This window comes from Pistacia vera, unplaced genomic scaffold (assembly GCF_008641045.1).
Source record: "Pistacia vera cultivar Batoury unplaced genomic scaffold, PisVer_v2 Contig212, whole genome shotgun sequence".
In the NCBI taxonomy this organism is placed as follows: Eukaryota; Viridiplantae; Streptophyta; class Magnoliopsida; order Sapindales; family Anacardiaceae; genus Pistacia; species Pistacia vera.
This window is the reverse complement of record NW_022196016.1, coordinates 1,203,188-1,230,561: the sequence shown is the minus strand read 5'-3', so window position 1 is coordinate 1,230,561 and position 27,374 is coordinate 1,203,188. Positions and strand designations below refer to the sequence as shown.

At 34.8% G+C, this 27,374-nt stretch overlaps 2 protein-coding genes and 1 pseudogene across 3 annotated transcripts; 2 read left to right on the top strand and 1 right to left on the bottom strand.

Annotated features, from left to right (window-relative positions):
• Window positions 1-4,261: 4,261 nt before the first annotated feature.
• LOC116129602 (protein IQ-DOMAIN 1-like) lies at window positions 4,262-7,584 on the top strand. Its single transcript, XM_031415322.1, has 6 exons — window positions 4,262-4,468; window positions 4,569-4,671; window positions 4,764-5,081; window positions 5,646-5,864; window positions 6,134-6,253; window positions 6,527-7,584. Exons 2-6 carry the CDS (start codon window positions 4,597-4,599, stop codon window positions 7,256-7,258), a joined length of 1,464 nt encoding a protein of 487 aa, XP_031271182.1. The 5' UTR covers window positions 4,262-4,468; window positions 4,569-4,596; the 3' UTR covers window positions 7,259-7,584.
• Window positions 7,585-11,039: 3,455 nt separating this feature from the next.
• LOC116129590 (mitochondrial import inner membrane translocase subunit TIM14-3-like) lies at window positions 11,040-13,756 on the top strand. 2 transcript variants are annotated; one of them, XM_031415307.1, is made up of 3 exons: window positions 11,040-11,139; window positions 11,606-11,793; window positions 13,320-13,756. In XM_031415307.1, exons 1-3 carry the CDS (start codon window positions 11,137-11,139, stop codon window positions 13,474-13,476), a joined length of 348 nt encoding a protein of 115 aa, XP_031271167.1. In that variant the 5' UTR covers window positions 11,040-11,136; the 3' UTR covers window positions 13,477-13,756. The 2 variants fall into 2 exon arrangements, with proteins under 2 accessions (XP_031271167.1, XP_031271168.1); XM_031415308.1 differs by having other exon boundaries at window positions 11,054-11,139; window positions 11,615-11,793.
• A 1,676-nt stretch (window positions 13,757-15,432) lies between these two features.
• On the bottom strand, window positions 15,433-19,303 carry LOC116129521 (annotated as a pseudogene).
• Between the last annotated feature and the right edge of the window lie 8,071 nt (window positions 19,304-27,374).

Below are 27,374 nucleotides of genomic sequence, written 5' to 3'. Positions count from 1 at the left end.
GAAATTACGGATAGAGGCATGCATAGGTCCATTATCACACAAACTGCGTGGAATTATTAAAAAAAAAAAAAAAAAAATCGACGTTAAAGAGCTAGAATTTTATTACATATATATGTATATATTGTTTGTTTGTTTTTAAAAGCAATGGATACAAAAATCTTATAAAATGCATTCAGTAGAAATGAGTCAAAATATTTTGAAAATAGTAATCAGATACAATCCTAAAAGCTAGTGTAATATCTGAAAACGATTTTTGGTTTTATATAATTTTTAATACAAAAACAAATTTAGAATGATTTGAAACGTATTTAGTTTTTGAAAAATATTTTGGATTGTAAAGCAAGCATATTAATAATTTCGCATGCTTTAATTTAAAATATGATATAAAAGAGTATCTATTGATGTTAAATATTTATAAATAATGTATGAGAAGTTGCATAAATATCTCTAGGAGTATTGCCTTAATTAATTATCCTTATATATATATAGGGGTTACCATATGTGAGTCATGCTACTGATAAAATTTAAATTAATAAATTATAATTTATAAATGTCATCTTACCCATGGTTATTTTAACAAAGCAAAATGAGGATTGTTTTTTAAATAAAATAAAAAATCTTACCTAATATTTAACTTTTTTAGCATTTGATTACGTGAAGATAACTCAACTAATAAAATATAATAATATGTCAAGACAATTTAATATACCATAATTATATATATATTTATAATTAAAAAAATCCATATTATATGAAAGTTAAAAACATTTAATTTCTTCATGGTTATTGACCTCCATGATCAAATTAGTTGAGGCCAGGTTTATGGAATTTATAGAAGAAGTCAAAAAATTGAATAATTTATTTGTGTAGTTGATCAATTTCTAACTGTTTATACAGCCTAATTTTTTATGGTTACTTTAATTTACTTGCTGAGATTATATTATATTAGTTATTTTAATTTAAATAATAGGTAATTGATATATATTATATTATTTTTTTATGGAGCCACCAATCCAGCTCAAATTTTTAATGAAAACAACCAGCTCATGTTTTTGTTATTAGATATAATAACAAAAAATCTAATAACAAAAACATGAGTTCCAAGTTTTTATTTATTAATCTTTAGCTACAAATTTTTAAAATACCATTTTATCATTCAAATTATGTTCCGACGGTAAATAGAAAACAAACTCAAGCTAGATTGTTAGGGCTTTTAAAGATGGGAGGTCAATGAGTCTTTTGATAGTGAAAGGTTAGACTTTGGTGATTGATAATTGAGATTGATTAGAATTTGACTTGAGATAGACGTTGCAAAAACCCTAATTGCTCAATTGCTGGTGATTGGCGAGGTCGACGAGAGTATGGTTTGAGGGGTTTTAGTGAGTGATGATCAGGGAAGAGGATGGTAATGGTTTGGGGTCGCAATAATGCCAAAATAAAAAATGGAATATAAATTTGGATAGTAAAGTGGTATTTTAAAAGTTTGTGGATAAAAAAGTATCATTAAAACATTATTTGGGTGGGAAAAAAATCGTTCACTCTCATTATAATTACAAATTAATCATTGACCCTGAAACATTTTACAAACTACTCAAGTAGGGCGGGGTTACATTGTAACAAAATCATTTGAAATTAAACTCATTTACTTCCTTAAAAAAATATTAAAAATATTTCGATTATCAAAATAATTTTTTTTTTATATATATATATATTAAAAAAAGAACCCTGAAAGTCACGAATCCCCTTACAAAATTATAAAATCCCTATGATAAAAATTTAATACTTTCTAAGTGAAATGAAATAAACCTTTATAACATATGATAACAATCAATAGTTTTACTAAACAATCTCACTAAGAGGAAAATAAAATAAACCTTTATAACATATGATAACAATCGTTGGGAATAATACCCTAAACTATTGATTAAAATTTTTAAAGAAAACGAATAATACTTAAAATCTTATATAAATATCTTAATAATCATAATTAATCCCTTAATTATTCCTCTTCATACCATAATCTCTTAAGTGAAATCTCCTTCTTTATAGTTAATGATCAAAGAGAATACTTTAAATAATAATAGAGAAAGAGTTTAAATAATCTTATTTTACATTTTTGGTATAGTTTATATCTTAAATCTCACAATCTCCAACCACAAACATCAAATTGGTGCATCTTTGATCTTTCACACCAAAATTTCACATTACTGTACTATGACATTTTTAACTTATTACACTAAATATTATACTAAAATGAATATTACTTCAAATTTCTTTTTTTTTCTTTTCTTCTCAAATGCGACACTAATTTGACGTGACTTTTAGACACTATTTTGGTATTTTACACAAATTTGGTACCCTATTAGAGATTAATAGTCTTTGTCCCAATAGAAATCAATTTAATTAATATTTAACTATTTATATACAAAATGACACATGAACGGTAAGAGAAATACTGTATATAGATAAAGAAGGAAAGAAATAGGTTGAATAAATTTGGATTATAAAGAAACGCGTTTAAACGTGACAAGATGTTGGGTGGTTAACAAACCTGATGGTACCCAGCTCAATTTTCTTATAAAATAATAATTAATTAAAACAGGTGAAAATTCCCCAAACCTGCCCTCAATTTTGTTTTTTTTATAAGCTTATTTGCTCTGCCCCTGACCCACTACAATGATTAATTAGTTAATTAATTAAAAAAACAACTAGAGTTAAATTAATTAATTAGTTTTAACTATTAAGCGGTGTGGTTGGTTGGTTTTATAAATGTAGTTGATGATTGATGATTGATTTACGTGTTGCAACGGCTAGTTCTCACTAAATAGCAAATACTGTGAGCTAACTTATATTATACGCATGTGTCACTTTCTGTTGTTGACATCACAAGAAAAGGATTAATTCTTTTACAATCCAATTAATTACATTTTTACCAAAATAAAAAGAGTAAACGGCTTTTTCTCACTCACACAATGGTTTAATAACACTTTTTCAATCCCACAAACTTTAAAATATCATTTTATTATTCAAATTTATATTACATTTTCAATTCTAATATCGTTACGACTCCATACTATCATCATTCTCTTCGTAGATCATTACTCACCAAAACTTCTCAAACCCTGATAATCGCCAACAATCGAGTGATTAGCGTTTGCATAACCGTCCCTGTCAAGTCAAATTTTGATCAATCATAACCACTAAAATCCAACATTTCACCACCAAAAGACTCATCAACCTTCCTTCTTTAAAAACCTCAATAGCCTGAACCAAGTTTACTCTCTGTTTGCCATCAGAATATAAATTTGGGTAATAAAATGATATTTTTAAAGTCTATGGGTGAAAAAGTGTCATCAAACCATTATTTGGGTGGAAAAAAAATCATTAACTCAAATAAAAAAATATCAATTAATTAATTATCCTAATGCTAATTTGTTGGGAGTGAGATGAGCTATCCAATCTAGATAGATAAATCATTTATTAAACACACAAATATAATGAGTTTTTCATTAAGTTAATTTATTGTAATTCCCATTGGGTGGTCGAGTGGTTAATTAAGAATTTTGGGTATATTATTTAAGAGGTCTTAAGTTCGATTCACCTCGGTCCCTAATAAGGGTGGCCATTAGAGGTTTATCCAGTCATTAACTTCAGAGTCTCGAGAGATTAGTTAAGATAACTATAAATTGGCTTGACCCCTAATAGAAGTGACAACTAGAAGTCTGTTTAATCATTAACTTTAGAATCTTAGAAGATTAATTAAGGTACACATAAACAGACTCGAATATCCCATTACCTGATTACCAAAAAAAAAAAAAAAAAAAGAAAAAAAAAAGTTAATTTGTTGTATGTCACTCTCAAGTGAAGTACATAAAACATATGAGAATGGATAGGGTTGAATCCGTGACCAAGTCTTTACAAAAGGTAAATTTGAGATAATTTTATTAATTATTTTTAAGATTTAATTTAAGAATAAAATAATGTTTATGTGTGAAAATCTTCAATTTTGTTGTTATTAGATATTTATTAATGTGAAAAAGTAGGGTAAAAGAGAAGCAATAAAGACAAGATTTACACTTTTACAGGCGGTGCTAAATCACAGGGTTAGTTGCCGAACTAATAGGAAAGAAACATCCAATCCAACTTAATCATTTTTTTGTTTTCTTTTTCTATGTTTTTCACCTATAAAAAATAAGTGGGCTCTACTTCCTCCAACCCATGAAGTGGGGTCATACTAGCAGGAAACCAGCTGGGTCTTCCTCTCTCTCACTCTTATTATTCTCATCAAGATCTGATCTTTTCCTTCCCTCTTCTCCTTTTATCAAACGCAAACCAAACAATACCTCACTTCCAACTCTTTAATCCTCTCTCTCTTTTCTTAGCCCTTTTTGTTTCTTCTTCTACTCCAAATTCACACCTCTTTAGTCTTCCTTCAACTTCTTCTTTTGAGATCTGTTGTTCGGCAGAGGTAAATTTTAGTTTCTTTTTCTGGAAATATGGTAGTTTTTAGTGTTGTTTCTGCATTTTGGATTGGAAAATTTTAATTTTTTGTTGTTATGTGTTGATAGGTTAAGTAAATTGAGGAATGATAAGGAGATGGGGAGGAAAGGAAAGTGGTTTTCTAATGTGAAGAAGGCTTTAAGTCCAGATTCGAAGGAGAAGAAAGACAAGGTTTGAAGGAAATTCGTTTTTTTTTTTTAAATTCATGTGTAATTTGTGTTTTTTTAGTAGGATTATAATGTAGTTGTTTATTTTGTTTCTAGAAATCGAAGAAGAAATGGTTTGGAAAGGAGAAAGATTTCGTTTCCGAGTCTGTTCCTCTGGAGACTGTGAAGACACCTCTTCCTCCGCCTCCTCCTGCTCTCCAGCCGGAGGAGGTGAAGATAAATGAAGTGGAGGATGAGCAGAGGAACTATGCAGGAAATGTGGCAGTTGCTGCTTCAGTGTCGGAGAAGGCGGCTGTTGTTGCTGACCAGGCTGTCCCGGAGGTTGTTCGATACACAAGAAATACTCGGTTTGATGGCAAATCGAAGGAAGAGGCGTCGGCAATCAGGATTCAGACTGCATTTCGTGGTTACTTGGTAGGTAACATTTCGGTTAGCTGCTTTGAGTGTTTGTTCACTGTCGGATCCACAGGAAATGTTTTGCTTATTGTCTTATGCTTTTACACGATTTTATTTGATTTTGCAAATGTGTGAATTGCGAGCAGTTGTAAATGCAAATATCCTTGTAGATATAATATTGAAGAGACTTTCTTGAGATAGAAAATTGAGAATGAAAAAAGCGTTTGACTTTCACCAATTAAATGGTTTTGCAGCTCAACAAAGTGAAATGTAGTTATGAACATATGCTAGAAGTATAGGCATATACTGTTGGAAAGAGGCATATGAGGCTATTTCTTGCATAAAAGTAACCAAAATAATTGTAAGATTGTTTCATTCATAATGGTTAAAGAGAGTTAAATGTGTAAAAGTCCATTTTGTGGTTATTGTAGGTTGTTCTTCCCTTGATTCATATTTATCATTTTGGAAGATAGTTTTTTTGCTTAAGATTTTTAATTTAGTTTAAATTTCCTTTGTTTTTAGTATTGTAAGTTTCATGTGGAATTTATGAGCTTAGTGTGTTTCTGCATTTCTCTTTCACAGGCAAGAAGGGCATTGAGGGCTTTAAGAGGTCTTGTCAGGCTAAAATTACTAATGGAAGGTCCTGTGGTGAAACGCCAAGCCACTAACACCCTTCGGTGCATGCAGACTCTATCACGTGTGCAGTCTCAGATTCGTTCTAGGAGGATCAGAATGTCAGAGGAGAATCAGGCTCTCCAAAAACAACTCCTACAAAAGCATGCCAAAGAGATTGCTACACAGGTCTTTGCTTTATCCTGTTAATCTTATATGTCAATATAAACTGCCCTGATCACTTGGCTAGTGATATGTTATAACGGTGCTGTCGACTAGTTAACCTTAAACGTGAATGTCTTGCAGCTGTTTGAAATCTAGATACCCAGCTTAATGTTTTGCTTGTCAAGGAGCCAAATAATTTAACTCCTATCAATCTCTTTAGCTCATTTAGGTGGTTCTTTTCATTCTTTTCCTTTTTTGCTTAGTTAAATTCTCTCTTGAAAATGTTGGAACAGATGGGGGATGATTGGGATGACAGCCTACAGTCTAAGGAGCAAATTGAAGCGAGCCTGCTAAGCAAGTATGAAGCAGCTATGAGAAGAGAAAGGGCAATGGCTTACTCGTTCTCTCATCAGGTGACCTAGTTCTCTTAATATTGTACACTATCAGCTTCCATAACAGCATTAAGCTTGATTATTAGTATGATGAATATACATGGTTATTTGATATCTGACATGTTAAAATTTAGATGATACAGGTTGCAAAAATAGTTTGTGACATAATTGAATGATTTGTGACTTTAACTGGGCTGAAGTTCAGCTAGACCTATTACATGTCATTATCTGTTTCTGGGACTGAGTTTATGATTAAGCTTTTAGTTTTAACTCTTCTATGACATGACTTTACAGCAAAACTGGAAGAATTCATCAAAATCTGTAAATCCAATGTTCATGGATCCAAGGAATCCCACCTGGGGCTGGAGCTGGTTGGAACGATGGATGGCAGCCCGGCCATGGGAGAGCCGTGGCATGACTGAGAAAGAACTCAACAATGACAACTCATCGGTAAAGAGTGCAAGCCGCAATATTGTAGGAGGAGAAATCAGCAGATCTTATGCTCGCTACCAACTCAATTCTGACAAGCAATCCCCAACAACCAATCAAAAAGCAACCAAAACTCCAAGCCTCCAATCCCCATCAACTCCTACCAAGCCACCATCTTCAACAGGTGCAACTCCTATCAAACCAACTTCTTCAACAGGTGCAAGAAAATTAAAGCCAGCAAGCCCAAGGGCCAGTGTTTCAGGTCAGGATGATGACACTAGAAGCATGGTCAGTGTGCAGTCAAATCGGAGGCATACTATTGGAGGTTCATCAGTGCGAGATGACGAGAGCCTAACAGGCTTTCCGGCAGCTCCACGTTACATGGTACCCACCGAATCTGCACGAGCCAAATCCAGGTTGCAGAGCCCGTTGGGGGCCGACAAAAATGGAACTCCTGAGAAAGTATCATCAGCCTCTGCAAAGAAACGGCTCTCTTATCCACCGTCACCAGCCAGGCCAAGGCGGCAATCTGGTCCACCAAAATTGGACAGCAGCGTTAACACAGAAATCAGTGTGAGCAATGGAGGGGGCAATTAAGGAGAAAGTAAAAAAAAAAAAAAAAGCATAATTTGATTAAAGAATCCTCCTCAGCTGCTGTTAAATTTGTTGTATTCATTCATTGCACTCTTTAAGTGTTGGTTTGGGGGTGAAATCTCATTTCATTCTACAGGATTACCGTTATTTATCTGCTTATTGTTTACAGTGACTCCCATTTGTTGAGTTATTGACATTCACATTCGTGATGGCAACTACGTATGTCTGCGTTCTGAAAATTTCATAAAAGTAGAATTGTCATGTCGTTGAAATTCTTGATTCATTGTATCAACTTGTAGTGAATATTTTAATTTCTAATTTCTTGTTTATTCAAAGTTTATAGTTTTTAGTGTTGTGTAGTATTCAAAGCCGTGCTTGCAAGTTGCAACGTGTTAGTAACTTAGTATATTGTAACTTGAAGAGTAAGCGACTGGTTCCCACCCAAGGTTTGGTGAACTGGACCCTTGGTTTCATAAATTTCATATTTCATCCTTAAATTAAAAATTGTTTAATGTAACGGCCAATGTAAAGTGATCAATTGTACTGCATTAAATTGATTCCAGATTCCCATCACCTTTTTCGCCCTGTGTGACTGCCGTTTCAAGCAACCAAAACCACCCCACCCCCCCCCAACCCCGATCGGTGCAGCTTGACCACCCACCATCCAATCCACCAACCCCACCACACCAAAACCCTCTACCCCCCACCTGTAGATCCCACAGATCGTCAGCCATTGCAACTTTTTGCTTTGCACAATCGCTACTCCCTAGTCGAATTTCGACTGATTTCAGGCACCAACCCCCACCTAACACTACGTTTCATCCCCCAACCCTCATCAAAAGTCAAACTCCATCACCCCTTGGCCGCACTAGTTCATCATTCGCCGGTTGCCACAACTATTCTTGCGCGACTACCGCGCACTTGGAAGCCTTGCCACAACCAATTTTCACCTCAAATCAGACCAATTAACACTGCTCCTAATTATTTATTGTATTTGGTTGATTGTTGTGTGAATCAGGCCGCCGAAGACGACACCACCCCCCCCCCCCCCCCCCCCCCTTTTATCATTGGATTTTTGCGCTCCAAAGCCACACCCACAACCTCCTCGAAGAAAAGCCCCACATACATTTGGCATAGCTGGATGTGGTTGTTGTGGTGGTGGTAGCAGGGGATGGGGTTTTGGGGGAGTGATCATGTTGATTTAATTCGCCGGGTTCCATGTTTGGAGAACGGAGAATGGGAGTAAATATGGAATGGGAATGAAATGAATATGTTCTCGAAGGCAATGGTAGCAGTGGTTGGGTGGCAGCTATAGCAGATCTAAGGTGTGGTGGTTGTGGTTGGGCCGATGGCAATGGGCTGGGACCGGGTACCCCTTGGCTCGGGCCCAAGCCCGACTGTATGACAAAGGCCCAGTCCTAGCCTAGGCCCGTCACGGGGATGACGGGTAAAGCCAAAACTCAGCCTGTCGAGTTTTTTGTAATCTCAATCCCAGCTTAACCCACTTATTTTTATAATGTAAATTTTTAAATATTAATAAATATTAATTATTTTTTTATATTTTTAATTCTAAAAACAGTTTTTAAATATAAATTTATTTTTGAATACTCACCGAATATTAATAAATCTTAATTATATATATATATATATATGTAGGATAATTCTGTAATTAGAAATATAGTAAAAGAGTAATTTAGTTAAATTAATAGTAAAATTATCGGGTTGGGCCAAGATTGAAGACATATCCATGCGTGGCCTGTACTTGAGGGCAGGCTTTAAAATCAATCTCAGGCCCAAGCCCAAGCCCAAGCCCGATAACAGGGGGTAAAACTTGACAATTTTGGGATGGGTTGTATCCAAAAATACTTGGCCCATTGCCATCTCTATGGTTGGCTGTAGGCATGGCAATAGGGCGAGGCGGGGCGGGGATCTCATTCACCGTACCCATCCCCACCCTCAAAATCATTCTCCACCCCCGCCCCATCCCCGTTACAGGGATGACAAGAATTCCCTTTCCCCGCCCCAAAGGGATGTTGGAGGCCCGTCCCCGCCCCGTTAATTTTATATAAACATAAATTAATTTGAGGATTACCAAACATAATAGTTAATTCTCGTCCACATGACAAACACTTAAATTAATTATACATAAATATGGGTCAGAGTTTGTTCTTGTTCAATTGTTTAGGGTGAGGAAAATTAAGAAAATATGGGTTTATATAGATAGGATAATTGTGTAATTAGGTGAAATATAGGGGTATTAGTGAAAAGTAAATATATATATACATTATTTTAATTTTATATATTATATATGGGGCGGGCCGGAGGAAAGGCATCACCCACCCCCACGCCATCCCCGAGGACGGGGATTAAAACACCCCCCACCCCCGCCCCTATCCCTAAAAAAACCGGGGCTTCCCCGTCCCATATGGGGCGGGGTGGGACGGGTCCCCAAAATCCCGGGAAACATTGCTATGCCTAGTTGGCTGTGGATGTTGTGTCGGAGTAGGGTTGAGGTGTGGAAGGTAGGAGTGGAGGTGTGATAAATTTGTAAGTAAAATGGTTATTTTTTTAATTCTACTAATTTAGGAGGTTAAAAAATAGTTTACTAATTTATTTGTTAAAGGTAGTATAGTAATAACACCATCAACATATATGTGAGAACCTAAAATTTGCTGTTTTAAGAATGAGAATTTGAAATTTATGAAACCAATGGTAGAAACTTGTCATTTAGGAAACCTTAGGTGGGAACATGTCTTTTACTCTAACTTGAAAATTTTAAGATGAGATATCTATTTCCGAACTACCTTAAATTAAAAAATTATACCCGTCTTAATTAAAAAAAAAAAATTAAATTAGAAAGGTCGAATAAATTCAGTAAAAGTAGATTTTTTTTTTTCTCATGGGATCTTACGAGATTTTGAGATTTATTGCAAAAAGGCAAAATAAATTAAGAATTTTTTCTTAATATTTTTTATTTTCTAGGATATTTATTATAAAAATATTAAAATGAGAGTTTTATTTTAAATAACTTTATAATATGTACACAATTTGGATTGAAAAAAAAAAAAAGAATAAAAAATAAATCTAGTTACTAGGAGCATGGTTGTTAGTATCCTACGATACCCGATACGTATCATACGATACGATTCGATACAGGTCATTAATGATACGTATCAGAGAGTGTATCTTAAACCATTCAATATGTTGATATGTATCCTACGATACGATATGTATCCGTTCGTATCCTTAAAAATATCTATATAAATCGATACGACTTTATTAATTTAGACCAAAGGTCCAAAAAAATTTTTGGGTCAAAACGGGGTCACCCCACCCGATTCACTAAAACCTGTCCAAATTTACCTATTTTGTATAGAGAAAGTGAAGAGGAATATGTATTGCCCATTTTATATGATAATAATAATATAAATGGAGATATAGATATTGACATTGATTTTGGAATTTTGTGATTAATTTTAATTATGTAATACCGTAATTTAAAGTCAATAATACCACAAAATTCTTTAATTAATCTTATGGATTATATTAATTTTTAGAAAATTTTGATTATTTTATTAATTTTTTTGAAAAAGACATATCTTACGATACGATATGTGATACACGATTAAAAAAATTAGGTTCTCGATACACGATTTGATAACCATGATTAGGAGTGACAAAAAAGAAGCAGTTATTTTTAAAAATAAATAAAAATTCAGCTATGAATCAAATTGGTGTCGAGAATATTCTTTTGGTTGTAATTGACCAAAGTGCCCCTGTTGAAAAATTATTTCGTATTCTAAAAGGATTAACCGCAAAACCCTATCAAAAGAATAAACCCTGCGTCCGCGAATGATTTGGAGGTCTGAGACATTACGAATATGGTGAGTCATCTCTCTCAATATCTCTCTGTGCTTCAATATTCAGTCCATTTTTCAACTCTCTACATTAATTTTGGATGGTAAGCTTGAAGTTGGTGTCAATTTTACTTTTTAGAGCACGATTGACGATCTTCCTCCGTCCCTCTCTATAAATTTTATTTTAGGGTTTGATATTTGGGATTTTTGAGAGATTAATGTTTGGTGTAGCTTTTTATATACAAAGACGAGAACCTGATTTGGTAAACCAGCTTATAGATAAGCTAATTGCATAATTAGTCATGTAGGTTAACATAATCTATGGTTTGTCAGAAATATGATTGGCTGTTTATTACCGCGGTAAATAGAGCTTGAATGTCTGTTTGGTTGCCTTGTTGTATCGAGGAAAGTCAGAAAGGAGTACCAATTTTGTTTCTTATCTGTGTTAGTATTTGCAAACCATATCTTACCTAGAGACCCTTACTGGTTGAAGTCGAATCAGGCTACTCCATTGATTGCGGGACTTGCGGTAGCTGCTGCAGCTTATGCTGGTAGATATGGTATCCAGGTGTGGCAGGCGTTCAAGGCAAGACCACCAACTGCTAGAATGAGAAAATTTTATGAAGGTGGATTTCAGTCTGTTATGACGAGAAGAGAAGCAGCTTTAATACTCGGAGTCAGGTACTATTTTTACCACTCAGTTGAATATGTTGTTTCATTTTCAAGTTTAGTGATTGCTGTTTTGATGAGACCATTAGTAAAAGTCGCCCGTTTTTGTAAGTTTTTATGTTATGACAGTAGACTCTGAATCATGTTAAAAGTTTTTGAAAAGCTCTGAAGACAAATGTTTTGCATTGGTGATATCTTGACTGTGATTGTGTGCTTGAAAAGAAATAGATTATGGTTTCGTCTTGCTGTAGGAAACTTCATGAACTCTTGCAGTTTCTTAACAGTGAACTCTGAGGACAAAAATCTTAGATTATTGAAACTAAAACTACTGGATCCTTGTAATCACTTATTCCACGATCTGTGAATAGAGGCTTATTCCAAGTGAGTTTATGTTTGCTTGATTAGAAAATGATGTGCTTCCTTGTTCCACGGAGCATAAATAATATTGATTCCTGGACTTTATTTTTTGTAGCCTTAATTTCAGTCTCCCCAACTAGTTGTTTCATTATGTGTATCTAAATTATATTTTGAAAACAGACTGCTTGTTACATGTAATTTGATTGTCATTTTAGGATTGGTTTGCAATTGCATCTTTTTTAAGCTCAGCTGCTGTCCTTTTTTTAGGCTATTTCAAGCTTTTGGACAGAGCTTGGCAAAGCCCATTGAAGTTCAATTCCACATTGCTTGTTCATGCACTAGGATATCTCTTTTAACCCATCTCTTTTCTTCTAGTAGTCAACTACAGAGGGAAGGCATTAAGGACATTCTGATGTGGAACTAAGAAAACCCTCACCTTATTCGTGTTAAAATGTTGTTCAGGAAAGTTCTAAAAGACAAAATGCAGTTAGAAAATGAAATTAAAGAAGGCAGAAAAATTAGCTGGTTGGCTGAATATGATGCCATGTCAATTGTCATTGACCTCATGGGCTCATTTGGTTGGGGGATAATCTGTTTGGTTAGTGACGTAAATGCTCTAGTATATGTTATTTTGAGCTTCCCTTGTTAAGCCCTAGATTCAAATTCTTGCCATGGAATCATCTAATGAGAACTGTTCCGATAAGCCCTTTAAGAGTTGAGTTTAAGCTTTTTATGATTGGTAGACCATGCCTCAAGTTGGCCCCTGATATATTTATGAATGTGTTGTGTACGCAGATTCCCAAATATGTGGATGTTTGTGGATGGAACTTCTATTTTTCCTTTAATTATCTTCTTATTTTCTGTTAACCTCAAAATTTTCTCACATATTTCAGCTATGTGATAATCAACTAATCATTTTAGCTTTAAGGTAGAGAAGGAATTTGTCAAAAGCTGCTAAATCATATATATATATATATTTGGGTAATTCTGCTAATCATATTTCAAATGACTTCATATTTTGATGCCACTAAGTTATGTTCTGTTGTAAATTCATGTTGCGTACGTAGATTGCTTTTCTTTTTGTCATTTCGTAAATGATCTTCAATTACATCTTATATTTACTGTTTGTTTTTTTCTTTTTGATCCACCCAGTCTTAAGTTTCTTTCTTTTCTTTTATCAGAGAAAGTACTCCAACAGATAAGGTCAAAGAAGCACATAGGAGGGTGATGGTTGCGAACCATCCAGATGCAGGTGGCAGCCATTACCTTGCATCTAAAATTAATGAAGCAAAAGAGGTGATGCTTAGGCGAACGAAGGGCAGCAGTTCTGCATTTTAATGGGGTTGTCTCTGAAGTATCATTATCTAGCAGCTCAGGGTGTGAGTTCCAAAAGTTAAATTTTGGCGGTGAACATTGTCAACAACTTTCAAGATCATCCTCCTACTATTCTTGCCGAGTGATTCTTTTAAACCCAAAACTGTATGATGTTTGGAAAAATTTTGATTTTTCTATTATTTATCCGTTGTAAGGTGAGGGAAATGTGTTGTAAAACGGCGTGGATTGCTTCAGTAAGTGTAACATCATTCTATTGATAGCAACAATTGTACTTGGTCTTTCATAACCCTTGGAAATTTAATTTTTATTTTAATTTCTATGAATTATTACCCAAAGGAAACCGCGCTATTGCTTAACCTCTAATCATGGAAAAGTTTAAGCTGATGTTATAGATGTTGCAACCAGTGTTTTAAAACCTGGTCTGGTCCGATCGGTTGAATTGGGACCTATGGCCTTCATCGGTCAAGTTACAAATTTTCATATTCATTGAAAACCTTAGAAATTAAGACATCAAACCGTGAATAATTGAATATTGGAATGTTAAAGCTTTTGAAAATGAATGGTCGGTGAGTATAATGGTGGCGATGTTGGTGATTTTTAGTGAGTGAATTGACTGGAAATCACAAAACTATGTTGTCGAAAAAAGTCTGCTATTGTCGGTGACTGAGGAGGCGAACGGGGGATGGGTGAGATGAATTTTGGTTAAGAGGCTAAAGTGAGTGTTTTCGTGGTGATGGGGAGTATTGTCCTCGCCAATGTTCTGAAAATCGGACTGGACAATGACCCGTTCAAGCGTCCGATTTTCGGTTTGACCGGTTGGATCGGTCGGTTGGACCGTAATTTATAAAATTACATTTTAGTCCCTGTAGGTTTGAAATTCATCAAAAACACCCCTATAGTACTCCCTTAAGGTTTAAAATCTATCTAAAACACCCCTATCGCGCGAAGATTCTGGTGAGTGGTGGCGGCAGCGACGATCGACGGCCAATCGAAGCTGGAATCTTGGGGCTTTTGTTGTGTAGGTTCCGGTGACTCTAATGGTGGTACTAGGGAGTTCTATCGGCGTCAGAACTCGTCGGAATCAACAAAAGAAATCCAACATCGCGTGAACTTTAGGTGGACGGCGATCGACGTAAGCTGGACGACGGCGACTGAAAATGGATGGGTTTAGTCGTGGAGATGCCATCTGTCGAATGGGGGTGTTTTCTCCGTCGAAAGATGCTGGAATCCGACGGGGTTTAGCTGCGATTGGACTACGATTCGGCACTATTCCGACGGTCCAACTGCGGTCCAATCCGGTTTAAATCAAAATAGCTATTTTCTATATATACCGGATCAGATTTGCCGTCGGTTGCCGATCGAACCGGTCCGATCAGGCGGTCCGGTCAGGTTTTCAGAACATTGGTCCTCGCTAGAAATAAACCATATTTGCTAACGTTGACAGTGGTGTTTGAAGTGTTTTTACAAGATTTCAAACTTATAAAGACTTGCATGTAATTTTTAAGGGTATTTTTGTTTGATTTGAAACCTTTAGACACAAGTTTAATTCGCCGGTTAAACCAGTCAACCCAAGATCCTGCCACTTTGCTAGGTTTCACCTCGTGTTGGGTTTTAAAACACTACTTGCAATATACATGTTTATTTTTTCATTTCCCAGTTTGTATATACAGTAAAACATTATTAAAATCACGTCTTAAAATAATACTACATAGATAAACCGTTCAACATAAATTCACGACCACTCAACATAGAACCAAAAGAGAAATTGGTAAAAATTCATTCTTACTTGAACATCTCTTGTTAAATGTTTTTGTCATCCAAAAATTGTAATATAGAAAATTACAATTTCATCTTTCATGCTCTCTAAGCAGAAGAGCACCCTGTAGTATTTACATAAAATTGGAAGGGTCAAAATAAAAGGAAAAAACCTTGGTAAGATTGTGGTGAGATTATTATTCTTCAATCCGTAGTGCCGTATGCCTCTTTGGTATCTCCTTCAAATGGAGCTTCAACCATTGCCATTTTCTGTTCTAGAGGGCCTTGAGGGCTCCCAAAAAGAGTGGAAAAAATTTGCCAGTGGCATTCATCACAGAAAAAGAAATAGGAAAAGTGGCCTTCGTATGGGAGTTTATGTATAACTGCTGCAGGTAAAACTCGGTTTATGTAGTTAGTCATTGAAGGTGGAACAACTTGATCATCCATTCCCTGTTTAGCATTGATAAGGAAAAGAAAGATTAAAAGAAAAATCAATTATATTGAATTTTTGAAATACCGTAATAATCCAAATATCTATGAGAAGAAATTATTAATACACTTGAAATTTGAAGAGACCATGCAAGTTATCACAGTAAAAATGGTCACTACTTAATAAAGATTCCCAAATGTTTGCTCTTATCTTTCGAGGTTCATAAGGAGATTCCGGAGATAGCATAGATTGCAGGCTTGGTGGTGACATATGAGAGTAACAAGGATTTGTTTGAAATGTGCCCAAACAAAGGGAGACATAAAATCAATTCAAAATTTGGAAAGGCTGTGTTTGTTTCACTATCCCAACCCTATCCCATCCAACCCTATCAAAATACATATTTGTTTCAATATTCAAAATTCTTTTTAAAATCTAATTATATTCTATTCAACTCAAAACATTAACAATTATTTTTCTCAATAAAAGTTTTAAAATTAACAAAAACACCCCCACAAACCCAAGCCACTATTGCCCGCCAATAGCCACTGTCGGCCGCCACCGCTGTAACGACACACGACCGGCTGGATCTGGTCGGTTGTGCGCTGATCTGGTCGAAAATGGCAAGATTTACGGACAAAGATCTGACAGTTGATGGTTAGATCTAGCTGTTAATGACGACCATATCTTGGCCATTGTTTAGTCGTCAACGGCTAGATCCACGGTGGATTTGGCTGGAAAATGCCAGACTGGCACACGACCGGTATGTAGGGTTTAGTTAAATTAAAAAACGTAGGGGGTTAAAAATAATCTAAATATTTTCAGAAAATGCTATTCATAAATATACCAAAAACTTCTCAGAATCCTATCTTATTTTCCAAAAATGCTATTCTAAATAACTAACCAAACAGACCCAAGTTTCCAGCAAGACCTTGGGATTTGATATAACAGTTTATATATAGCTAGTTTTCTAAAATGAAACATAATAATGATTAATATCTCACAAATTTTATTTTATTATTCCATTAGTAATAATTCACAAATGATTCATGATAATTTCTTCCAAATTTGAGTTTCTTATTAAAAGAATTATATTAATATGATAAAGCAAGAGAGAATATGTGCAAACCTGCCATATGTGTATTGGACCTAAAAATCCTGCCAATTCACATTGTTCTTGACTGTACATCGACCTGAGCCAAGGAAGAATCCCTCTTCTCTGGCACTCCTTCCGCACCTGAAGATCTGCCAGGCTGAAACCCCAGTTGGACAATTGTAGCACAGCTTCCTCAATGAATGGTTTTGTATTTCCCTGGCGAACAGACTCCTCTACATCTCTATGCCAAAACTCTTCAAAGATTGGCCCTTCAATCAGAACTTCATCCTGAAATATCAAGCGTATGTTATTCAAATCACATAAATGTCTCAAAAAATAATGTATACGTTGCAGCTAGTTAAGGCAGATTATCCAATAAGGGGAAAAACTCCGTTATAACAGAAAAATGATAAATTGCATTCTTAAATTAAAACATGAAAACTTCACCAACAACAGCTATCACTAAAACCAACCATGCAATCACTAACAGAGAAATATGTGATAGACGCAAATGAAAATGCTTGGAAGCGTTTTGATTGTTGAGAAAGATAAAATAGATTACCTTCTTGCTAAGCGACAATGACATCCACTTGTCAATTCGTCCATGCTTTCCAGATAGGAAGGTTTGACGATAGAAATGTGAAAGCAATTTTGGAAATCTACGAGCTAAAAAAAACATTAATTTTCTCCTAGGTAACCACTCTTCCCAACTTCTTCTCATTTCTTCTTTAGTCATGCCTGATTCATATGGATTAATCATAGGGGCAAAAAATGCAGCACCTGCAGAACCAGCGAAGACATCAGAAAATTCACAATAAAGTTATATTAGTGAGAGAAGATTTAGTCCAGTTATCAAAATAAGAGTAAAAATAATTATTTAAAACTGTACAACGCAATTGTTTCCTAAACTTGATATAAATAAGTCCAGGGCCTGCTACATAACAGGATGCTGACCTTGTTAAGTAGCAAAAAAGTAGTTAGAGATTATGCATTCATATAAAAAAAAAAGATTGATTTACCTGCAATTCTGTTAGGAATATATTTCAGTGCAGCCCAAGCATGCATGCTTCCACTAGAGTAACCCAGCACCCAAAACTTGCCACTGATACCAACAGAATCCGCTAGGTCCTGTAGATCTGATGCTGATGAGTTAAGATTCCGGCTAGGACAAGGATCACTCTCTCCAAAGCCAGGAAGATCATATGTCACCAAGCGAACACCAAACTCTTCAAGCAGTGACGTTTTGACACCAGGTATACCTTTCATAGTACAATTTTTTTTTTAAAATATCAGTAATGACTCTGCCCCAATTTTGACCAATACCATGCATACAAATTTCATCAATACCACTTTCTTAATGAACCACAGATTGATCTATTCTACCTGCAAGTCTGGAGGAAAGAAAAGAATGTGGAGCAATCACAGAGAATCTAGCTCTGTTTGCTGAAACACCTAGCTCATGATAAGCCAAGTTCCTGCCGTCTGGGAGCAGTATGCGACTTGCAGATGGAAGATGCATGCGCACTTTCTTCACTGGTTGGACCAAGTTATCATGATTTGAAGTAAGACTTAGCGCTGCATAATGTTTAACAGTGTTCGTAAAATTTTTATCAAGCTCATACCGCTATGAAAAAGAATAAAATGTAATTTCCAATTGAATACAATCAAGAAATAAAAGACAACTTTCTACAACCATAGAAAATGGAATCCAATAGAAAATACCACAACAACATACAAATAATCAATATGTCAAGGACCTAAATTAAAGTCAAAACTTACAAACTCAGGGATCCTTTTGATAATGAATACTGAGATCTACATTACACACACATTATACTTTAAACTTAGTTTTCATACCGAGAATACAACAAAGACCACAGAAGTTTAAATACTTCAATCACGAAGCATCCAAGCAAATTCAAAGAAATATGGGTGATTTTTTCATAGGTTATCACTTCAATTCAGATGCAGTATTTGGTGGCAAGTTCTTTATCATGAGGCAGTATCTCTGATTACATATAAAATACAATAACAAACTTATCAAAGTTGAACTGAGAACCAGTGTCATAAATCACACAAATAAGCAAGTAATTCTCATGATCCCACAGATCTGGAATCTTAATACTAATAAAAATCAAAAACACAACCAAAAACAAAAAAAATACCAGAGAGCGAGGATAAAACGAAGAAAACAACGGGCCAGGCGTGAACCGGATCGCGATCCTCGGGCAAAAACGGTTCAAAAATCTTAATCGACCCGAAACCTTAGCCACCGGTCCTCCGAGTTTTTGCATAATAAACAGTCCTCAGTTATTACAGTCTGCTGCAAAATATCCTTACAGCCTTTACCTAATTCAAAAGCATCTGCCCCATGATTTCAAAAACCCGTCACTTGATCCTTTAAATTCTCCTTCTCAATTTCCGGTTCATTTCCACCGGTTTTCTCGTCGTAGTCGACTAACCGGCTCTCCGCCGTATCGTATTCCCGTATCTTCCACTAAACTCGCCAGTTCCTCTCGCCACGTTTTCACTCTTCTCTCCTCCTCCCTCATTTTCATTTGAAATTCGTAAAAAGCTTCACTACCGCTCCACTATGATATTTATTCTCTGTTAAGAGCTTGCTTTAATCAGAAGATTCCATTAATAATAATGACATCAAGCATAACAAAACAGAACCTAACTAAAACTTTAGGAGCGTGATTTGGATTCTCGCTTTGTTTAATCACTACACATTCACCGACCATTATTCAAGCGAATCATATCTTCACAGAAAATTAAAAAAAAAGGGGGCAAAAGCATTTCTATCAGTGCTCAATCATCTTTCACTTTCCTACACATAAACCGTTGGCTTTGATGATATCCCTATTTGCCCAAGTTTCTTTATTTAACTTTTCATGAATTGACTTCTTAAGTAATCTTCTTTATTCGGCCATTAATGGCAGTTTTTTATAAGCATTTTTTTTTTTAGTTATTTTACATTTTAGCCAGCGTTGAGGATGAGGACGCACCGTTGATGATGTCATGTTTGGCTGTGTTGAAATATCAACGGTGGATCATCTATCCACGTCGTCCTCTACTCTGCCGTTACCTTAACGGCCGGGTAACCGGTTATGCCGGTGCCTGTTCTGCGGATGTGTGAGCGATGTCCACCTGCTACTCCCGGTTACAATGTATGGCACTGTATGATGGAGTGACATCCGGTGTGTGCATGTGAGTTGAGAATGTTGTTCAAGCGTTGTGTTTATAATATTTTAATAAGCAATTGTATAATGTCAGTAATGAGTATCTGTAACTTAGATCGGAAACGTTGATTGTTAATGAAGGTAATCAGTGGTATCATCGTACGGTAAAGATGACATGTAAAGTTACTCGTGAGTAAGATGGTAGAAATTTATTGTGATATGAAACAGTAAAAAAGTTAGTGGGAGTAATGATGTAGAATGAGAAAGTGAAAGCGACGGTAGTTAAAAGAATTTTGGTAAAATCAACTCTGAATTCTCTGGTAATAACCAACGAATCACGGCTTCCTTTTTTACAATTTTACTAGTGGTCCCTACCGGCTACCGCTGTGTAAAACGATACTAATGTGAGAATAGTTATACTACCAAGGTACAAGTACTATTGGATCGGCCCTTAACTACGCCCCATGGGCTCTCGAGATTTACCCTCCCATCCTTTAGGCTCCTATTCGTTCACTATTTTAGTTTTCCCAAAAAAATTTCTAAAGAAGTTCACTTTATTTCACCTATTTTTAATATAGTTTTCTAAATTATTATTTCCTTTAATCTTCCTAAATTTGTTAATTTAACTAAACAATCCCTAATTTTTTTTAAAAATTGACAAAAACATCCTAATAACTCAAATTTACCAGATTTCGACCACCACTGCCAGAAGCTGACCAGAATCTGGTGTAATGGCACACTACCAGCTAAATCTGACAGGTAGTGGGCCGATCTAGCCTTTTTTGTCCAGATCCACGTTGGATCTGGATAGAAAAGGCCAAATCTACAGTCAAAGATCTGGCCATCTTTGGCTGTAGGCAGTTGTCAACAATGGCCAAGATCTTTGGCCGTCGTTGACGACCAAATGTGACCGTTAATGGCCAGATCTAACAGTAGATCTGGCTGAAAAAGACCATATCAGCGTATGACTAACAATATCGAGCTGGTCATACTCCGATAAGACAACTTCGGCCACCCTCCGACGGTGGTGGCCTGCTGTCTATATTTATGAGTGGATTGAGGGTGTTTTTGTTAACTTTGAATATTTTATTATAGGAGTGTTTAGTAAATAAATAAACATAGGGGTATTTATGTTAATTTTCAAAATTCTACATCGTAATACCCACCCAATTTAACTTTTTTCAAAAGATTATTCCAAAAACTACACAATAATGAACCAAACGGAGCCTTAACTTTTCAAACCCTATTTTATCATATTATCCTATTAAATCCAGTAAAATATATATTTGTTTTAATATTAACTATTCAATATAAGATCAGTAATGTAAATCACTCAGAATCAACATTTATATATTCATATCATTATTCATATACATGTTCATATATTCATGGAGATTTACGGAAGCGAAATAATTTAATCACTAACCTCCAGCCATAGCAATTTATTGTTATTGTGTTCTTTAAAGGTTACAAACTCTTCCAATGCACTGCAATTTTCAGAACGATGGTTTTTGGGAAATCAGAATTAATTGCGTTTATTGGAGACCTGTAACTGTTCCCCTTTTAAAGCATGTAGAAGTTTTTCCATCGAAGACAACTATTAGGGATGACTGCTAAGAAACTGCTCAACAGTTGAATTTTATATAAAATAATATATATAAAAGTGAAGGACCAAATAGTAATTTTAGGCAATGAATTTTAATTAATTAAAATTCTAACATTCAATTCAAAATCTATTCTTATTTTATTCAACTTAAAACATTTAACAATTACTATTCTTAATAAAAGTTTATAAATTAACAAAAACAATACAAAAAAGTACAAAACACATTCTCAGAATCCTATCCTACTTGATTAAATCCTATTCAGCTTAAACAAACGAAGCCTTACATTTTAGACAAGGGAAGTGATTTTTAATAGGTCGAACTACATCTTCCCATCCGAAGTTTGCCTTAACAATAATTTACTACTCGAAAAGTTTGAAAACAACAATTACCCACCAACTCTTAATATTTGTCCATTAACTTGAATTGAAGAAGGATAGGATGGTAAATTCAAAATCAGTTAAAGGGTAATTATATCATTTTACCCCCTATATATAAACAAAAAAAAAAAAACCCTAAACCACTCATCTCATCTTCATCTCCCCCTCCTCCTCCCAATTTCTTCTTCTTCTTCATCCCCCCTTCCACCTCCCATCTCTCCCTGTTTGACAAAATCGCACCTGACCGGTGCGATTCCAGCCGGATGCGATTTGGCTAGAATTGCACTCGATCATTAGACCGAACCTTGGGTGTGATTGGTAAGTAATTGATTGGATTTGCGCAGTGGAAAAAATCAGAGTTTAAAAACAAATCGATCAATTACTCAATCCCAAAAATCCGAGTATCGATTATATTGTTTACATATATTATAAAATCTGTATAATATCAAATTAACAGCAAATCCATATAATAATCCTAGGATTATATTGTTTTCTTTATGCTTTTTGCAGGATTTCAGATACTTCTTATTAAGTTTTGTGCCGGAATTACTACTTAAATTTGTATATTTTACGTTTCAGGCCAAAATGTGTAGTTGGAGCAAAACCGAGCGAAAATGAGTTTTTGGACCCAGAATCAAGCGAAAATCAGAATTCCCCCGATTCCTGAATTTCGCTTGATTCCGGGTCCAGAAACTCATTTTCGCTCGGTTTTGCTCCAATTGCACGTTTTAGCCTGAAACGTAAAATATACAAATTTAAGTAGTAATTCTGATACAAAACTTAATAAAAAGTATCTGAAATCCTACAAAAAGCATAAAAAAAAAAAAACAGTATAGTCCTAGGATTATCAAATACCCCCAAACTTAAGGTATGCGCGTCCTCGAGCATCAAGCACAAAATGAGACTAAAGAAGAACAACAAAAAAAAGAAAAAAAATTGAAAAAGCAGAGCAAAATTTAAAATCAAACACAAAAGAGATGCATAGAATTGATTGCAAATGCAACTCTCAAAAATTGTTGATACATTATTACAAGAAAATGCTTAACACTCCAAGAAGTTATAAATTGATTGACTATCTTTCTCTATCGATCCCCGATAAGAGTGTAATTTATATATTTTTATTCCTTCCATATTATGTTTTTTGTTATGTTTTATGCCTAGTTGAGTTGATTAGAGTTTATTTTGTAGGTTTGGCATATTTGGATAGACTTATGAAATAATTGAGAAAAGATTAGGAAATTCCAAAGTTTTTGTTATTCTGACCAGTGCTGCATTTTTCAGGTTTTTCATGGAGTCAGATTTCTCAATTGCAAAAGGGTTCTTTAAGAAAAGTAAAGTAGACAAATCAAGCTTTCCAAGAAAGTATTATGTGCGAGAATTCGAGTTCGTTCGGGCCTTCATTAGTTGTTGCAAAACCAGACCTAGAATCCTAGTCGCGGAAGGATTTCCTAGCTGAGTATCAAGTCTTCGAATGGGCCTAACCGGAGCTTCAGATATCGAAAGCAGGTGATTCAAAAGCCCAAATTCATCTACACATCTGGGACTACAACTTTTATGAAGTGACCAAGCCCATAAAAGCTCTTTTACATTATGAGAATCCTGGTGCAAGCTGGATTACAAATTCTGTTTTCCATATCTGATAAGATTTTGACAGTTTTGGAAGTCTATCGTTTAGGAAAGATCTGGGAAAGTAATTTCCGTTTTTCCTGGGGGAGAAAGAAGAAAAAAACATGTTATTTATTTATGAGTTGTTAGGTTAAAAGGAAGGAGGACGGCAATAGGTTTTTGGGGTTTTCTTTTACTTTCTACGTCAAGATGTGCGGCTAATCTTTCTTCTTCAGTTCAAGGGGATTTTGAAGCCTGAATTCATTTCATTGGTGTAACTTAACTTCAGTAACATTGTTCTCAATCTCGTTTTTATTGAAATTGTTTATGTTATTCTATTTTAATTGTTTATAATTTTCTGTTTGGGTGATTTAGTAATGGCCTGCTGAATTGTTTAATCGGAATTTTATCTGTTAGAATTAGGAAGCGTGATACGTAATTGTCCTCTTTCTATTCAATGAGTAACACATGATGACAGATGATTACGGACAAGTTTTCAATCTGTAACCTTGAATAACATAACCTAAGTTTAATAATCCGATCTTGCGTGATTGTTGCTTGGATTGATCTATTTTCCTAGTGCTTAAGGCTGCCATTGAATTAAATTTAGAGAGCTTATTCTAATTTGTTCAAGGGTTAGGATCTAATTGAAGAGCTTATTTCAGTGGTGATTATTAAGGGAAATTAGGGTAACAGAGCTTGTTGTTTCCTAGGGACAGTAATTCCATAATAACGAGATAGAATAACATTACGGTTAGTTCGTGTCCAATGCATGTTTAGGTGGATCTTGAACTGAGAACTGGTTGTTTTTAATTTGATATTTTCTACCATTGGAGATATATTTGTTTCACTTTAGATTGCATTGATTACAACCCCTTTCATTAATTCTGCTGTCGTGTTTACTGTTTAGGATTTTATTTTATTTTCCTGTTATCTTCGTTGTGGTTATTGGCATAGAATATAGAATCTAAACGAATCATTCCCTGTGGGATCGACCCTTGCTCACCCTATATACAATTTAATAGTTAGGTTAGTAAGGTTAATTAATTTGGTGCACTTGGCACGCTACCAGTCCCCTAAGTAGGTAATCCCCACTTCAATCCACCTTCCGACTTCCCGAATTATTTTATGCAGAAATGTGAAGTTTATCAAAGGATGGTAGGCTTCATAAGCCTAAGTATCGAACTACTCTCCACTAATGAAGACTAGACATCACTAAGGATCAAAAGGTCTTTGTTGGCTTGTAACGTTAGGCTTGGGTGAGTGGCTAAAAAAAAGGGGTAGGAAAAACAAAGTAAGAGAACTCGGTTTTCCTCATGTAAACACAAAGAGCAACATCTACAAAACCCATTCTTTCTCATTTTCCAACCAACTTCTACAGTCTTTTTCACTACCCCCAAACTTATGCATTTCTTATTTTTGTGCTGGAAATGCATAAGGAAATCAGAAATTTTAATTACAACTATCTACAGAGTTTTTTTTTATTTTTTTATTTATGCATATTTAATAATCCTATTTTTCCCTATGATTTTGCATTGAATTTAGATAGGATTTAAGATAATTCTCATACAATTTGAGCCATAATTACTACCTAATTATATTAATTTTTCTTTGCAGGCCTAAATGATGATTTTGAGCATAAATGACAGTTTTGAGCGTAAATTGCGTAACTTGAGATTGGAAACTCAGAATGACCTGAATATAGAACCTATGGAAAGACTAGAAGCAGAGATACAACTTTCATGTTTTTGGATTTTCCTAATTATGACTGGAAGAGAGTGAAAACTTGGCTTGAAGTCGTAAACAGTACGTTAGGAACTGAAGAAAAGGTCTTTGGATGTGCTTCAGTATGTTGGCCATAACTTGAACTGTAGACCTCTAATTGGGCTTATTCTTAAACGAGTAGAAATATAATTAAAAGGGATGCAATTCATATGTTTACCACTTTTCCAAATTCAGATTCTATCATGCTCAAATTTGGCCCAAAATATTCTTGCCGGGCAAAGAAAAATATTCGCCGCGGTGAAACTACGTCAGATGTAAAAAATAAAACGATGCATTTTGACTTGCTAGGGCTTCATCCTTAAGTTAGAGAGGTATAAATTACACAAAAATGAAGGGAAAAGGGTCTTGGTTCGTCATTTGGGAGACAGTTCATGGAATGAGAAGAGTATTAAAGATTTGGGCTTCAAATAAGAGAAGATTTCTCCATCTTTTGCTTGTTTTACAATGATGAACCTTGATTCAACTTGTTTTTGTTATTTTATTTTGTTTTTAAGTATGAACTGAGTTTTTTAGCTAGGGTTTGCTGTAACCTTGATACAATGATTCAAATTTATATGTTTTGATTTACTTTGAGTTTTAATTTCATGATTGAGTGTTTATCTCTTTGCTTAATGACTTTTGGATACTTGATCACCATTCAAATGTATGTTGTTCACAATGAGACTGAGAAGTGATTTGTGATTGTGCCTCTTGAGATAAATACCATAGATTAAGTGCAAACTAAATATAGATAAACGCGATCTATGAAATATAGATAGAATTCCATAAAGCTTAAAAAACTTTAAACTATTAATCTTCATTTTGTTGGGTGCGGAAGCTTAATAGGGATAAGTAGGAAAATATAGCCTAAGAAGGTATATTTTACAACTTAGGGAATTCGATTTTCAATTAAAGAATTAGAACTTGGGTAATAGATTCTATGATTTGGTTAGCGTATCTAGGTGAAATCAACACCCTAACTTTTTTTAGCATTGTTTAATTAGTTAAGTTGTTGGGTTTTGCTTTAATTTCATTATCATTCATTTATATTTTGTTAATTTGTATTTAGTTGTTAATTTTCCACTAATCCAATTTATTGTTGCTTCAATTAGGACTTAAACTAGAGAAATCACTATTTACTAACATTATCCTCGTGGGAACGATACTCTACTTATCACTTTATTACTTTTTGCGACTGGTGCACTTGCTACATATGCATGTTTGTGAAAGCACGCATCAAGTTTTTGGTGCCTATGATTTTTGGCTGACTATTTAAGAGAGACTTAGTTCATTTTTGAGAGGAGGTCGACATTTTTAGATAAGGGGAAGAGGAAAAGAAGATTTGAGGAATTTGGGTCTCCAAAATAGGGAAGAATTCATTCCTCTCTCAATTTCTAATATGTTGAACTCTACATTTATAGTTTATGTGAACTAACTCACTTTTGGGATATGGTTTTGATGTAACTTGGATTACAATAGTTTAGTCTATAAATTTGTGTTGTTTTTTAGTTCTATTGCTTAGATCATGTGTTTACTCTTGTTCTTAATGCAGTTGGATGTTGGTTTCTTTTGATTCAATTGAATGTTGAGCATGATGAGACTGAGAAGTGATTCATGTGTTACCTTCTTAGAGTAAACACTATTAAGCAAACGCTAGAGATAGGTTTAACAATCTATGAAATCTTTATAGGATTCCATTTAGCTTGATAGACTTTGAACTATTAACCTTCATTTTGTTGGGTGCAAAAGCTTAATAGGGATAGGTAGGAGAATATAGCCTGAGAAGGTATATTCTACAACTTAACAAATTCGATTTATAATCCTTGCATGTGAATTTGGAAGCAATATAAATTGTAGGTTAAAGTAGAGTATCCTAGTGAAGTCGAACCCTAACCTCTTTTGCCTTGATTTGAATTTGTGTTGATTAGTTTAGTGTTAATCTTAGTTGTTTGATTTTGGCTTTTAATTTTGGCTTTACTTTCCCCCACAATTCCACCGTTTTTGTATTCTTCAATTAGTAATAGAATTAGGAAACTCGGTAATTAGCACGCAATCCTCGTGGGATCGATACTTTACTTTATCATTGTA

Coding starts and splice junctions, on each gene's coding strand:
- LOC116129602 (XM_031415322.1), top strand. CDS start 4,597: ATGGGGAGGAAAGGAAAGTGGTTTTCTAATGTGAAGAAGGCTTTAAGT. Junction 4,672..4,763: donor CGAAGGAGAAGAAAGACAAG/GTTTGAAGGAAA, acceptor TTTTGTTTCTAG/AAATCGAAGAAGAAATGGTT. Junction 5,082..5,645: donor CTGCATTTCGTGGTTACTTG/GTAGGTAACATT, acceptor TCTCTTTCACAG/GCAAGAAGGGCATTGAGGGC.
- LOC116129590 (XM_031415307.1), top strand. Junction 11,794..13,319: donor GCTTTAATACTCGGAGTCAG/GTACTATTTTTA, acceptor TTCTTTTATCAG/AGAAAGTACTCCAACAGATA.